Below are 16,899 nucleotides of genomic sequence, written 5' to 3'. Positions count from 1 at the left end.
GTCCCCTATCCTAGGCTGACCCCTGGGCAGTTTACAGTACTCACGACACTGCTTTCCTGGAAACTTCTGCCCCAACAACTCGGTCCACAGCACACTGGATCCCTCTCTGCAGCTCAGCTCAACCTTCTGTCCTCTAGGCCAACCTCCAAGGACACTTTCCTGATGCTGACAGGAGGAGAGACAGCCGTCACCCTCCTCCTGGGACTCTGCTTCCCACCAAAGGTACCCTGTCATGTGCTCCACTCAGACTTATATCTCCTCCCAGGATGCATTGCGGCAGATTCTGCCCTCTGGGATAGATACAAGCCCTGGTGTGCTATTGGCCAGGTTTCCTCCACTGTCCAATGAGAGCTCTCATTGGACACAGTGGGGAGACTCCCCAAGCTCAACAGGCACACCTGGGAACACATGACAGCCTAGCTGAACAATCAGACCCCCCTGATAAGCAGACAGGGCCCCCCTTATAGGTTTTCCTAGCACCTACCTAGGATAATATATCTATATAAGATAGATTGCTGTATAGAGGAACCCAATGCCCGCATCCCTAATATCTAAACTTTATGGACACCACTGCCTCTGACAGAGCAGACTTTAGGGCAATGAATATAAACATGATGTAAAAATTAGACAATATACTTTATTAACATATGTATGAAAACACACGGCAAAATATAAACGTGAATTAAAATATCAGTGCGGTTATCAATGGTAATACTGTTATAGGTGGATTATAGCTCCCCTGCCAGATGGTCTTTCGGTAGCAGGCAACAGCAAATAATACTCCTGTGTTTTTAAATGATGCGGTTCTCTACTACTGTTATGTGACCTTACTGGGTCAGTATGAACACATTTATGTTGTGAATATTACGCATTAATGGATGTACATGTAACTTAACTGTACCTTTTTTTACATTTTAGAAAATTCTTACATTGTAACCACCCACCCCTGAAGAGGAAATTATCGATTTTTCGAAACGCGCTGGGTCTATACCTCTGTTTTATACAGATGGACATGGTTACGTCTGTTTATTCTACAACAGTATTACCATTGATAACCGCATTGATATTTTATTCATGTTTATATTTTGCCTTGTGTTTTTCATACATATTTTAATAAAGTATATTGTCTAATTTTTACGTCATGTTGATATTCATGCCCTAATAAATCCCATCAGAGGGGGTTGTGCCCATATAGTTACAAAAATCAATTCACTTACCCTACATTATATTTGATATATAAGGTCTGGCAGACTACCAAAACAATATTGGGTATCTTGGGGTATATTATATTCATGGTATTATGGTCAAACAGAGTGTTTTCAGAGATTTCCCAATTGGAAGGATTTTCCAGGTGGGAATGTGCAGGTATCACTACCCTAATGCAACTGTACTCCATTGGGGCCTTCAAAACATATCAACAACTCTATAATGACTATAACTTAGATCAGAGATGGTTTTTCCAATATTTACAATTAAGCCATGCTTTGAAGACCCAAGATTCCAACTGTTTATTTTTCTCCTGTTTCTCCAATTTTACGCAGTATAGTTTCAGCAAATAAAACCAAGGGCCTCACCCCTAAGGTATATACATGACTGTTATCTGAACTGCTTTCTAAATTCCCTATGCCATGTAAGCAAAGATCGGAGAAAGATATTGATGTGGCTTTAGGGGACACATGGGACCAAATATTGCAGAACTTACAGCTAGATTTGATATCTGCAACTCATAGAGTGACCCAACTTTTCATTCTGTATAGGGCTTATCACATTTCGGAGCTGCTACATAGGATAGGCAGGAAAGAAAATTCTGAAGGTGAAAGATGTGCTTAATCTCCTGGCTCCTTTATGCATCTGTTCTGGAGATGTACAAAACTATATTGGTAATCGCAGGAAGGGTTAGTTATGTTAAATTCTATATGACACTGCATTGATTCCATATCCCGTTCTTTGCCTTTTGGGGTAGGTCAATTCCAACAACCTGGATCATGACCAGTGGCTATTGTGAGATCACTTTTTATGGCTCGCAAGCTGATAGCCTCTCCTACCCTCCTCCTACCCTTGGGGACTGGATTCTGGAAATGGATAAATATGGAATGAATGGGAAATATACCTATGCTCAACACAACACTTCTCAAAGGTTTAAAAAATTATGGAAAAAATGGATAGATGCATCATATAAGTTTTTTTTTCCTTACCTGTAAAGTAAAGGCATAATGTGCTAGTATGCATTGAATACTAGCACATTATGTGACACTTACCGGCAAACGAAGCCCTCCTTGTCCCCACTGGAGGCTGTATCCATCTTCACCCATCTTCCTTCCGGGTCCAGGGACTCCTTCTGTTTGACTGGCCGGAGCCGTGTGACGTCATGCGCAGGAGCCACCGGTAATGGCACAGGGCTCTGAAGAAACAGCATGGGCGGCCGTTCCTCCATTTTTACTTTTTACATGTAGCACCCTCCTAGGTAGGTGCTAGTGAGAGAGTATAGTTTTTGGCTCTGTCTGCCTATCAGAGAAGCAGCAGGCAAATCTATATTGCTTTCTGCCTACCAGAGAGCAGGATCTGTTAGGTCTGCTCAGTATGTTTAGTGTGTGATTCATTGGGTCTAGAAAGTGTTTCACATTGGTCTAATAGGGATGCATGTTGGACAGTGGGAGGAAACCTGACCAATGGGTACATAGGCTTTGATACAGTCCTGGTGATTGGCAGAGACTGGCTGTCTCGGTGCATTCTGGGAAGTATCCCTACTTTATACAGTAGTATAAAAGCCAGGAGCACATGTGCTGCGGGGTCTTTGGCTGGTGAGCAGAGTCCCGAAGGGAGGGCGGCGGCTGCCTCCTCCTCTGTAGTGGTGGCACGTGGTCGCAGGGCGCAGGCGGTCGGCCTGGGGACCAGAGGGACGGAGCAGAACCCAGAGGTTTAGGAGAGCTGTCTAAAGGGGTAGAGACACTGGAAACCCTCGAAAAACACTGTAGTGAGTACAGGGGATAGTGTCTAGGGGCCTGACCTGAGGGGGGCCACCCCGGTGTAGGATAGTCAGAGGACGAGTGTCAGTGTGTCAAGTGAAAGAGGATACTAGGAGAGTATCCTGAAGATAATCTAGTCCATCAAGTCACCTGGATAGAAACTTAATCCAAATTCAGCTAGTGGCAGGGTGAATCAGCAGCCTGGCTGCATTGTCAGAAGTAGAAGTCCTCAACATTGTGAATAGTTAATTTGGAGTATCCCACTATTCCCTTCTCCCATCCCTAATTTAAATAAAACACCAAAAACAACTATATACCCCTGGACTGATCATTGACTGAGCCAAGAAGTAAAGTGTTAATCGGTGCATGCTGTAATTGCTAATGGTAACCCAAGGGGACCCAAAAGTTGAATATCCAGCAGTCCTCCATGGGGCAGTGCTACATACACTTTTTTGGTGAATGAGTATGGGTACGATGTACCCGATACCCATTCACATGGGGGGCGGGAAAGGGAGGGGCCCCCTTTTTAAAGGGGGCTTACAGATTCCGATAAGCCTCCCACCCACAGACCCCAACAACCACAGCCCAGGGTTGTCGGGAAGAGGCCCTTGTCCCCATCAACTTGGTATGGCTCAGGAAGGGGGGGGCACTTGCTCCCCCCCCACTTCCCTGACCTGCCAAGCTGCATGCTCTGATAAAGGTCTGGTATGGATTTTGGGAGGGACACTATGTGTTTCTTTTTAATTTTGGTACTGGAGTTTTCTTAAAATCTATACCAGACCTGAAGGGCCTTGTATGGATTTTGGGGGGGGGGGGGGGGGCGCCATTTTTTTTTCAATTTGGTGTGGAGTTCCCCTTAAAATGTATATCAGACCCAAAGGGCCTGGTATGGATTTTGAGGGGGCCCCCATGCCATTTTTCTTCTTTTAATTTTTTGGCGTGGAGTTCCCTTAAAATCTATACCAGACCCAAAGGGCCTGGTATGGATTTTGGGGGGGACCCTGCAACGTTTTTTTTTTAAATTTTGGTGTGGAGTTCCTCTTAAAACCTATACCAGACCCAAAGGGCCTGGTATAGATTGCCAGGTTGCATGCTCAGATAAGGGCCTGGTATGGATTTTGGGGGGGACCCCATGCCGTTTTTATTTTTACATTTTGGCGTGGAGTTCCCCTTAAAATCTATACCAGACCCAAGGGGCCTGGTATAGATTTTGAAGGGGACCCCAATAGGGTTGAGCGAACACGGACTGTATTATTCGTGTTCGTACCGAATAATTGGATTTTTGTTACCCGAACACGGACCCGAAAAACTTTACTGTATATTCGGGTAAAAATCCGTGTTCGGTCGTTTTATTTCCGGGTTTTGCATGCTTTGGCGCGCTTTTCATGGCGGGCTTTCAACAGCCAATCAACAAGCGTTTAACTGGTGTGCCTAAGCCATCCCAGCCATGCCTACAAATGTATCAGTAGCTGTGATTGGCCGTCTGAAGCATGTGACCAAGTCTTTATAAGTTTGAGGCAGCGCCGCTGCGGCTTCATTCTGCTGTTTAGATCAGGGAGAGAGCACACATCAACGTGCTGGCTGCTGATTAGGGACAGACAGGAAAAAAAAAACATTTGTGTCCGGATAGAATTGAGGGACAGGTCGGAGTGTGTTAGGCAGGGCGAGTTGTAGGCATTTTAGGGAGAGAGTCTGCTGATTTTTAGGGTCAGTGTGTTCTACAAACTACAATCGATATTGCTGTGTGGGGGGGGGGGTTTGCAGTCACCCGATCTACGATCTTATCAATCCTTTTAGGGACAGAGTCTGCTGATTTTTAGGGTCAGTGTGTTCTACAAACTACAATCGATATTGCTGTGTGGGGGGGGGGGGGGGGGGGTTTGCAGTCACCCGATCTACGATCTTATCAATCCTTTTAGGGACAGAGTCTGCTGATTTTTAGGGTCAGACAGTGTGTTCTACAAACTACAATCGATATTGCTGTGTGGTGTGGGATAGGAGATAGGCAGGTGTCAGTGGTCCACATCCATTTTGCTGTGTGTGGGCTGCAGTGAACACAATCTTTTTGGGGTGCAGTGAACACAATCTTTTTGGGGTGCAGTGAACACAATCTTTTTGGGGTGCAGTGAACACAATCTTTTTTGCCCACTGAGGAGGAGGGAGAAAAGTATTTTTCTATCAGGCACTGTGTGCAGCATTTTTCCTTCAGCTGTGCTGTGCTGAGTGACTGATCATACACTGCTGTGTTCAGTTCACATGTGCTATTGAGTGGTTTCAAAAATCATACACTTTTTTTCTGTTCCACTATTCAATATACAGCCTTGGGTTAAAAAAAATTAAATTGTGGCCTGCAGCAGAGCTGAATGATATTTGGGGTTTTTGGGGTTCATCTCATACTTCTGAAGATTTGAGGGTGCTGCCTGTTCCAAACTCCTCCTACTCCTCATCCAGCCTTTTAGGGGTACAAACAATAGTAATTGGGGCCTAGTGTGGTTTTGTACGTGTTTGATACATACACTTTTTTTGATCATATTTTCTATTCCGCTATTCAATAAAAACCTTTGGGGATTAGTTAAATTGCGGGATAGTCTGTGTTGGTACGTGTGAGATCCACCTTTCCAAGTTTTTGGGGTTCATCTCATACTTCTGAAGATTTGAGGGTGCTGCCTGTTCCATACTCCTCCTACTCCTCATCCAGCCTTTTAGGGGTACAAACAATAGTAATCGGGGCCTAGTGTGGTTTTGTACGTGTGAGATACATACACATTTTTTGATCATATTTTCTATTCCGCTATTCAATAAAAACCTTTGGGGATCAGTTAAATTGTGGGATAGTCTGTGTTGGTGCGTGTGAGATCCACCTTTCCAAGTTTTTGGGGTTCATCTCATACTTCTGAAGATTTGAGGGTGCTGCCTGTTCCATACTCCTCCTACTCCTCATCCAGCCTTTTAGGGGTACATCAATAGTAATTGGGGCCTAGTGTGGTTTTGTACGTGTGAGATACATACACTTTTTTTGATCATATTTTCTATTCCGCTATTCAATAAAAACCTTTGGGGATCAGTTAAATTGCGGGATAGTCTGTGTTGGTACGTGTGAGATCCACCTTTCCAAGTTTTTGGGGTTCATCTCATACTTCTGAAGATTTGAGGGTGCTGCCTGTTTCATACTCCTCCTACTCCTCATCCAGCCTTTTAGGGGTACAAACAATAGTAATTGGGGCCTAGTGTGGTTTTGTACGTGTGAGATACATTCACTTTTTTTTATCATATTTTCTATTCCGCTATTCAATAAAAACCTTTGGGGATCAGTTAAATTGCGGGATAGTCTGTGTTGGTACGTGTGAGATCCACCTTTCCAAGTTTTTAAGGTTCATCTCATACTTCTGAAGATTTGAGGGTGCTGCCTGTTCCATACTCCTCCTACTCCTCATCCAGCCTTTTAGGGGTACAAACAATAGTAATTGGGGCCTAGTGTGCTTCTGTACGTGTGAGATACATACACATTTTTTGATCATATTTTCTATTCCGCTATTCAATAAAAACCTTTGGGGATCAGTTAAATTGCGGGATAGTCTGTGTTGGTACGTGTGAGATCCACCTTTCCAAGTTTTTGGGGTTCATCTCATACTTCTGAAGATTTGAGGGTGCTGCCTGTTCCATACTCCTCCTACTCCTCATCCAGCCTTTTAGGGGTACAAACAATAGTAATTGGGGCCTAGTGTGGTTTTGTACGTGTGAGATACATACACTTTTTTTGATCATATTTTCTATTCCGCTATTCAATAAAAACCTTTGGGGATCAGTTAAATTGCGGGATAGTCTGTGTTGGTACGTGTGAGATCCACCTTTCCAAGTTTTTGGGGTTCATCTCATACTTCTGAAGATTTGAGGGTGCTGCCTGTTCCATACTCCTCCTACTCCTCATCCAGCCTTTTAGGGGTACAAACAATAGTAATTGGGGCCTAGTGTGGTTTTGTACGTGTGAGATACATACACTTTTTTTGATCATATTTTCTATTCCGCTATTCAATAAAAACCTTTTGGGATCAGTTAAATTGCGGGATAGTCTGTGTTGGTACGTGTGAGATCCACCTTTCCAAGTTTTTGGGGTTCATCTCATACTGAATTTTTAACTTTACTTTTATTTACACATTTGTCAATGCCAGTACTAAAACCATTTTTAAAGTGGTTGTTAACCCACTGGGACAACTTCATGAAATCCAGTGTGTTTCCTAAACACAGATGCTCTTGTCTCTGTGTTTTATAAAAACAAATGCCGTCTATATCTGATTTCAGAGCACCACTTGGCGTTCATGTGACCGGCGGGCTCTCTCCTCTCCCCCTCTGACAGCTGCAGTGGGTGGGGCCGAGATTCCCCCACTGACATTAGTTGGGACTAGAGGAGGTGCTCTAAAATCAGGTATAGATGGCATTTTTGTTTTTACAAAACACAGAGACAGAAGCACCTGTCATTAGAAAACACATAGAATTATATAGGGAAATTTAAAATAATTTCAGCAGCAGGCGGGGAGGGGATGGCCACTGACAGTTCAGACAGGCAGGGAGGGAGGGGGGAGAGAGGACAGAGGAGGACACAGAAGAGCTGTGGATGATGGAGGCACATACACTGACCCCGGCATCAGGGCTCAGCAGCCATGACAAACCTTGGTCAGTTTACAGGGGGAATGGCAGAACCAGGCAGAATCAGTCAGGTTTTTTAGGTGATACAGGGGGCCAAATTACACAGCACAAGCAACATGTAACATGCTTTAAGGGAACAGGATCCCTTTTTTATTTTTAATTAGGGTAACAAACAGTTTCATTCTGTAAAGTGACACTCCATAGTATTAACCTTCACCCCTTCCTTGGCAGCTTAATAAAATGTTGTGAAGGGAGATAAATGGGGGCAGAAGAGATACAAGGAGGGAGGGGGCTGTGCAAGGAAATAAACTGGAGTAGTCACATTTTAAAGTAAGGTCAAAGCCACTTTGCAAATGAAAAATAAAAATGATGAAAAAGGAAAACAATGCAAGTGAGCGGAGCCTGTGAAATACTTTATATGTATGTGCTTTGACCTGCAGTTTCTAAGCCTGTGATGTACATGTTAACACATGGGGGTTGATTTACTAAAGACAAATAGACTGTGCACCTTGCAAAGTGCAGTTTCTCTCTGGAAGTGCAAAGTCTCCAGAGCTTAGTAAATGAGGTAAGGCAGGGATGTCAAACTCAATTTCATCGTAGGCCGCATCAGCATTAAGGTTGCCCCCAAAGGGCCAGTTGTATCTGTAAAGCTGGATACACACTATACAACTTTTGTTGTTAGATTTTCTTTAGATTTACCTTCAACTATGTAGTTCAAGGGCCTGCCTGATTGCATACACATTGAAAGTGTTTAGGTCTGACCTCATATTATATGGTTTTGGTAAATCTAAAGGAAAAAAATCTAAAGAAAATTGTATATTGTGTATCTAGCTTTAGACTATATAAATGTATCTATTGCAATTCTGAAAAGGAGAATCGCACACCGCTGGTATCATCCACAAGAAACTTTACTAGAGACTGCTCAGAGAGAATATGGTTCTCCCCTGGTGTTCTGTCTGAAGTCTCCAATAAAGTTTCTTGTGGACAATACCAGATATGTGCGACCCTCCTTTTCACCCGGCATTGAATCGTAGTAATCTCATAATACTTATAAGCAGATGTCCAGGGCACCCCATCCCCCCTTACATCAAATGTCAAGAGCGCCCCACCATCAGAAGTCAAGAGTCCTCCACCCTTACATCACAGCGTAATTTGTGCTGCTGCCAGGAAGAAGCTGGAGGGCTAAGCTGCAGGAGAGGTGCAAGGGCCACATGAAATGGCCTGGAGGGCCGCATTCGGCCCCCGCGCCTTGTGTTTGACACATGTGAGGTAAGGCTTTACTTTGCAAACAATACCCAATCACGTGCAGGGATTAAAAAAAAAAAAAAGCATTTTTGCTTGCACATGATTGGATGATGAAAGTCAGCAGAGCTTCTGCTGATTTACTAAGCTCTGGGGCAACGGCACTATGAAAATTGGACAGTCTTTTTGCCTTTGATAAATCAACCCCACGGTGTGACAAAACTGTCATACAATACTGATAGATTAAAATGTGCATTTGCTAGCTTGTTTTTGAATGTTCTCTTTTTTTTCTTACTTTCAGACCCCAGACTTCGGAAAAACGTCATACTCCAAATTCAAAAGGAGCATCCTAAGGCGACGTACACGTAAAGTTCCAGTTGCAAGTAGCCCAGTTACCACTAGATGGCAGAGCCATCAAGTGCAAAACTTAGACAACACATTTTGCCATGGCTCTACTGAATTGTCTTTAAGTTCCTCCGAAGACCATTGTGTGACCCCAGAGCAGTTGGCGTTATTACCATGTGAGTGTCGTCAGAAACCACAACATTAAGTAACTGTTTTAGAAGCTTAATGCTTATGTAACTATTCAGGAATCCTTTTCTAGAAACTGTTGGTAAAGTCACTGAGGCTGATTTACAAGAAACATTTAAGAATGTTCATGCTATAAATTGTGTAACAAAAATTCACATACATTACCTAATCATGTGGGAAGAATATCCATGTTTATACATAAAGCTGCAGCAATAACAAAACTATTTTTTGCATTTTAATTTATCTTCTTTTATAATGTTAAAATGGGAGAAAAGACTAACTTCAACTACTGTACTATCTTAGCCACTTGCTGTCCAGTGCACGTCTTGGAAAACAAGTGGTTATAAAAGGATCTGGAGCCATGATCCTGGTATCAAAGTTTGCAGCCAGCAATTGGCTTTCATGTAAAAATGAACCGAGCAGCTCTACAGCCTCCCTATTACTTTATTACTTTTATAGGGCTCAGAATAGACCCCCCCCCCCCCACACACACACTGCTGCCCACTACTGTTCCCGGACTGTGCTGTTGCACCGGGGAGTCAGTACTAGGGATCAACCGATTATCGGCAAAGCAGATATATCGGGGGACGATACGCACTTTCCCCGATATATCAGAATCGGCCCCTAAGGTTACCGATATTGCCGATATTTCGGGAAAGTGTTTGTACCAGAGTGATGCCTGCAGCTAGAGGCATCACCCCAGTACCGGCGTCCATAGCCGACGGTCGGCGGTCTTGTAATGACAACTGATGCGGCTTAGAAGCCGCTCGGCTGTCATTACAAGGAGCGGGAGGGGGCGTCCCCTCCCCCCTCCCGCCGCCTTCCGCAGCTCGCCCGGGACGGGAGACCCGGGCAACCAGAATGCACAGCCGCTGAAGAGAAGACCAGATCAAAGCCGCATTCGTCTCTGATCGGGTCTCCATGTAAAAACCCAGGAGTGATGTCATGACTTCACTTCCGGAAGTTTTATTATTTTGTTTATCACCAATACACTGTTTGGACTTTCTTAAAGCGGAGTTCCGGGCAGAGAAACGATTTTTTTCTGAACATACCCCCGGGACAGTCAGGGCTAGCACATTCCACAATGGCTAGCCTCTGATCTGTCCCGGTTCGCACTTACCTGTAAGAAGAAATACTTACTTAGAAATTTTCTTCCACAGCGTTTCCATCTCGGTTGTGGGCAGCTGAAGCCGGCGCGGTCCTGTCTTCTTCCGCGTCTTCGTGTCCCAGAATGCACTGCACCGGCCCCTCTCGTCACTTCCGGTGCGGCGCCGCATTCCTAAACAGCTTCTGGGCATGCCCAGAAGCTGTTTAGCAGGGGAATGCGGCGTCGCCCGGAAATGACGAGCGGGGCCGGTGCGGCGCATTGATTCCTGGGAGCTATGACGTTTAGCTCCCAGGAATCATCGCGAGGCAGGAAGTGACGGGGTGAGCCTCGGCGCTGGAGGAGGAAGCTGTCATAGGTGAGTATTTACGATCTTCAATAAAAAGGTGAGTAAACAAAAAAAAAAAAAATAACTATCCAATTCCTTTTCAGGTGAGGCATACCTAGCGGAGGGGCACAAAATAAACAGATAGTTACATTTTTGCACTTTTATGGTCAATATTATATTGGACTTTCCTATTTTTTATTCACAGTTTTACCCCATTTGCACATTTTATTAATTGTATATTTATTGATTTTTCTACACGTTTTTAATTATATATTGGCTATTTACATCATCTATTTATTTGAAGGGGCACTGATTATCATTATTTACTTGCAATAGATTTTTATTATTTTTTTTAAACAATACAACAAATCGCAGTAGTTGTCGTAGATTCAACATTACAGAACAAACATACAGGGATAGAGTCTTCAGAACTCAAACATCATGAGAATTAAACATTTCAAAAGTAAACGTAAACAAGTATACAACTGTTCAATGTCATTCCACATGTTATATCTAACACATCAGAAGATTTCAATTCCGGTCAAGGGATTGGGGTATAAAATTTGCTGTTGGTCCAGCTGCGCCAAGCAGAGTGGAATTTTGTTCCACTGTGGGTCGAGTAGGCGTAGGCCTTTTCCATGGAGAACTGGAAGTTAACCATTCTAATCACTTCTAGGTGGGATGGAATTATGGTCTGCTTCCAGTGTTTCGCAATAAGTTTCCTGGCAGCAACTAGCACATGAAAACAAACCGTTCTCATATCAGGGGGTATGTTGTGTAGCCCCAGATTCAGCAGGGCCATGGCCATGGTGGGTCTGGTGAGTATACCCGTGGTCTCCGAAAGAATCTCAAACACCCTCCTCCAGAAGCTGGTTATGCTCTTGCACGACCAAAAGACATGGGAGATCGTGCCTACCTGGTCACAGTTTCGCCAGCAAAGTGGGCTTTGAGATTGGAAGATTTTGGATAGGCGATACGGTGTAAGGTACCATCTAGTTAGGAGTTTTTGCATTTGTTCCCAGTGATTTACACAGCGAGATGCAGTGAAGGAGGTTTGAATTGCTATTTTCCAGTGGTTTTCCGAGAAGGATGTCTGGAACTCTCCCTCCCATTTGACCATGTGAGGGGATTTCTGGAAGGAGGTTTTGTGTCCTAGGAAGTTATAAAAAAGGGAAATACCCTTCGATGGATTGTCTGTATTCGTAAGATATTTCCATAGGGGAATTGGGAGTTTTAAGTGGGGCAGGGGATATTTGCGTAAAAAACTGGCAATGGCATTATATGAGAACATGGCTTTACTAGGGAGTTGGAATTCTAGTTGAAGAGTGTGGAAGGATTTAAGTGAGTTGAGTTGGTATAGTTGGGATACCTCCAGGATGCCTGCGGCCATGACCATGGTCGTTGCCGTATACGGGAGGAGAATGTTAAGTACCTTCATGGGTATAGGGATCGTCGTGTCTGTTGAGGGTGCGGACTTCTGATTGACAAGGAAACGCCAAGAACGCAGCGATGCTTGGGAGGTGATAGGCAATGGCTTCAGATCCAGAGGTTTCCAGGTATCAGCAATTAACAGTAGACTAAGGTCTGATGTGTGTGTTAACGCCGCTTCTATTGGTGTCCAGGGGAGACGGTGTGATGTGGAGAACCAATATTGGAGGGGGGTCAGCCTCGTCGCGTGGTAGTAGTCAGTTATGTCCGGGAATCCTAGACCACCCACCCTTTTATGGCGTACCATGTGTGAATGTGAGCATCTGGCTCTCTTCTTCTGCCATGTGAATGTGCGTAGGATTTTAGATAGGGATGCGAGGTAAGCCCTCGTAATATGTAACGGGAGGGTACGGAAAATATATAAGATCTTTGGAAGGCAGATCATCTTAAATGCCGCGATCCGACCTGCCCAAGATAATTCGGACGGTTTGATGTTATTCGTGTCTCTGATTATCAGTATTTATTCATTCAAAAAAATTATTAATTGTTATCAATTTATATTAGGTTTAATATTTGCGCAACACTATTTATTTATTGATTTATTAAAGTCTTACACCCTGGTCCCCTTTGGGTTAATGTAATGACCAGCAATGTAGACAGAAATAGTCTTTACTGCATTATATCGTTTATTGATGATCTGTTCCGTGTATTCCCTATATGCTGCATCATTTGGGATGGTCTGCAGGGCAGCAAGAATCTTACACTGAACAAAATTATGAAAACTCTTGTTTTTGCCCCCATTTTTCATGAGCTGAACTCAAAGATCTAAGACTTTTTCTATGTACACAAAATGCCTATTTCTCTCAAATATTGTTCACAAATCTGTCTAAATCTGTGTTAGTGAGCACTTCTCCTTTGCCGAGATAATCCATCCACCTCACAGGTGGGGCATATCAAGATGCTGATTAGACAGCATGTTTATTGCACAGATGTGCCTTAAGCTGGCCACAATAAAAGGCCACTGTCAGGATCTGTGTCATTACATGGGTCACCTGCTGGTGGCACTGTTGTTCCTGGAACTGAGGGGCGCAGTTCCAGGGCCCACCAGCGGGTGTCTCCCAGCAGCTGGACTGTTCTTTTAATTAAGCTGCACCTGAGGAGGACTGCTGAGGGAATATAAGCCCGCCCTTCACTGAGGCTCAGTGCTTCAGTATTTTCTCTGCTAGCCGTGTCCCTGTCTGATCCTGAAACCTGTATCCTGAAACCTGTATCCTGAAACCTGTATCCTGAAACCTGTATCCTGAAACCTGTATCCTGAATGCTGTATTCTGATCCTGTTCCCTGTACCCTGCTTCCTGTACCTGGCTCCCTGCTTTCCTTGTCTCCTGTCCCTGTCCTGTCCTGCTATTGTTTGCTCCATCCTTTTGTATATAGTTTGTTAGGTTCTATTGGGGTTTTGTACTGTTATCATTTATATTTTGTTTACTTGTTTATGGTCATTGGTGTTGGTATTGGAGTGTGTCATTTTGCTTAATAAACTTATTTACATCTTTATCCATCTGGGTCCTGATTCCTTGGTGCAGCCAACTGATCTGATCACCCTTGCTGGATGCCTGCATGTGGTATCCCTGACAGAATACTGAAGCCACTAACGATCAGATCGGTTGCACCTGGGAATTAGGAATTTTCTGGTTGTTGCAAGATGCAGTCAGAGGAGGTCTTTTATTTTTCTTTGCTTGTAACAGAAGACAGGGAATATTGTCGCCAAATTTTGAAAACTTACACTAGCGAGCAGTTGTTGGAATGCATCCGTCTGGCCCACTCGTTTGTTGACAAAGGCAGAGTTTTGTTCAAAGAGATTCAGCCACTTATTCAGCTCTGTGCAGAGTTGGCTTTATCTAATACCCCTAAGGGTGGTGATGATTATTCTCCTCCTTTTAGTGTCTCTCAGGTGGTATCTCTTGTGTGGCTCTTGGAAGATGATAAACCCTATTTTATTGAACATTATTCAGTGTATTCTCCAGAGGCCCTGTTGGATTGCATGAATGCTGTATATTCTCTAATCAGACAAGGGGGTTGTAAATTGAGTTTTGTTCAGGCCTTACTGCAAACCTGGTCAGATCTTTCCAATTTAGCATCAGCTAACTCACACCAATCCACTTCTGCCTCTGGACACCAGTTTTCTCAAAGTTTCTCCTCTCCGTTACCCGTAGCAACCACAGCTGGCTTAACGAGTTGCACTTTTCCTGCATTTAACTCTGTGAAAACTTCCTCTACTACTCTGTTGCCCCTAGCAACCTCTCAGAAATTCTCCTCTGTAACTGTCTCTCCTTTTCCACCATCTCCCAATACTGCCATTTCGCTTCCATCTACTTCACAATCTATTCATAGCCCTGCAACCACTAGCAAGATTTCTGTATCTAAACCTAAAAAGAAAAGGAGATTTTTCCCAACACATACAATTATACCTGTTACCCAGCCTGCTGATCCAATGCCCACTGTTCTGATGCCTGCTGTTCCAGTGCCCGCTGATCTGGTGCCTCCTACTGAGCCCGCTGATCCAGTACCTGCTGTTCCGGTGCCCGCTGATCCAGTGCCCACTGATCCGGTGCCTTCTACTGAGCCTGCTGATCCAGTGCCCGCTGTTCTGATGCCTGTTGTTCCAGTGCCCACTGATCGGGTGCCTCCTACTGAGCCTGCTGATCCAGTGCCTGCTGATCCAGTGCCCGCTGATCTGGTGCCTCCTACTGAGCCTGTTGATCCAGTGCCCACTGATCTGGTGCCTCCTACTGAGCCTGCTGATCCAGTGCCCATTGTTCTGATGCCTGTTGTTCCAGTGCCCGCTGATCCAGTGCCCACTGATCCGGTGCCTCCTACTGAGCCTGCTGATCCAGTGCCCACTGTTCTGATGCCCGCTGATCCAGTGCCCACTGATCCAGTGCCTCCTACTGAGCCTGCTGATCCAGTGCCTGCTGATCCAGGGCCCACTGATCTGGTGCCTCCTACTGAGCCTGCTGATCCAGTGCCCACTGTTCTGATGCCTGTTGTTCCAGTGCCCACTGATCCGGTGCCTCCTACTGAGCCTGCTGATTCAGTGCCCGCTGTTCTGATGCCTGTTGTTCCAGTGCCCGCTGATCCAGTGCCCACTGATCCAGTGCCTCCTACTGAGCCTGCTGTTCTGATGCCTGCTGATCCAGTGCCCGCTGATCTGGTGCCTCCTACTGAGCCTTTTGATCCAGTGCCCACTGATCCGGTGCCTCCTACTGATCCTGCTGATCCAGTGCCCGTTGTCCTGATGCCTGTTGTTCCAGTGCCCGCTGATCCAGTGCCCACTGATCCGGTGCCTCCTACTGAGCCTGCTGATCCAGTGCCCACTGTTCTGATGCCTGCTGTTCCGGTGCCCGCTGATCCAGTGCCTCCTACTGAGCCTGCTGATCCAGTGCCCACTGATCCGGTGCCTTCTACTGAGCCTGCTGATCCAGTGCCCGCTGTTCTGATGCCTGTTGTTCCAATGCCCACTGATCGGGTGCCTCCTACTGAGCCTGCTGATCCAGTGCCTGCTGTTACAGTGCCCGCTGATCTGGTGCCTCCTACTAAGCCTGCTGATCCAGTGCCCACTGATCTGGTGCCTCCTACTGAGCCTGCTGATCCAGTGCCTGCTGTTCTGATGCCTGCTGTTCCCGTGCCCGCTGATCTGGTGCCTCCTACTGAGCCTGCTGGTCCAGTGCCCGCTGTTCTGGTGCCCGCAGATCCGGTGTCTCTTACTCAGCCCGCTAATCCAGTGCCAGCTGATCCCGTGCCCGCTGTTCTGGTGACCACTACCCAGTCTGCTGACCCAGTGCTTGCTGTTCCAGTGCCCGCTGACCCAGTGCCTGCTGTTCCGGTGCCTGCTGATCCGGTGTCTCTTACTCAGCCCGCTAATCCAGTGCCAGCTGATCCCGTGCCCGCTGTTCTGGTGACCACTACCGTGCCTGCTGACCCAGTGCTTGCTGTTCCAGTGCCCGCTGTTCCGGTGACCACTACCGTGCCTGCTGACCCAGTGCTTGCTGTTCCAGTGCCCGCTGACCCAGTGCTTGCTGATCCAGTGCCCGCTGAGCCACGGTCTGCCGCCCTGTTTGATGTGCCACTGTCTGTTGCCCAGCCTGGTGTGCCACTGCCGGACATCCTGCATGCCGCTGGCGCTCCCCTGCTTTATGTCCAGCTTGCCTTCAGTCCCAGTGTTGGGACGTGTGTTGCAATGAGGGCAGGTGTATCCCTAATGTTACGCCTCTTCAGGAACTTGACCTGTGGGGTGCCAAGACGGCTTCCAGACCCTGGTGGTGGGGCGCATGATCAATTGCTGGACTCTGGTGGCACGCCTTCCGGCAAGTTAAAGGACTTTGGCCTAGAGAGTGCTAGAAGACCCGCAGACATGGAGGGGAGACCTTTTTGGACTTTTGGGGTAGAAGCACAATGGAGCGTCCGGAGGCCGCTCCTTAAAGGGGGGGAACTGTCAGGATCTGTGTCATTACATGGGTCACCTGCTGGTGGCACTGTTGTTCCTGGAACTGAGGGGCGCAGTTCCAGGGCCCACCAGCGGGTGTCTCCCAGCAGCTGGACTGTTCTTTTAATTAAGCTGCACCTGAGGAGGACTGCTGAGGGAATATAAGCCCGCC

At 45.9% G+C, this 16,899-nt stretch overlaps 1 protein-coding gene across 1 annotated transcript in view; it reads left to right on the top strand.

The window, feature by feature from the left end:
- The window catches only part of CDC20B (cell division cycle 20B), a gene marked incomplete at its 5' end in the record, with an annotated part of 89,058 nt that overhangs the window by 30,037 nt on the left and 42,122 nt on the right, over window positions 1-16,899 (top strand). The window contains one exon of the mRNA XM_082243789.1: window positions 9,154-9,373. Coding sequence (XP_082099915.1) covers window positions 9,154-9,373 — 220 coding nt within the window. The remainder of the gene's footprint in view (window positions 1-9,153; window positions 9,374-16,899) is intronic.

Source organism: Pelophylax lessonae (genome assembly GCF_965119305.1).
Source record: "Pelophylax lessonae genome assembly, chromosome: 1".
NCBI lineage: Eukaryota > Metazoa > Chordata > Amphibia > Anura > Ranidae > Pelophylax > Pelophylax lessonae.
The sequence above is the reverse complement of the archived record's forward strand: the minus strand, read 5'-3'. Positions and strand labels throughout refer to the sequence as shown.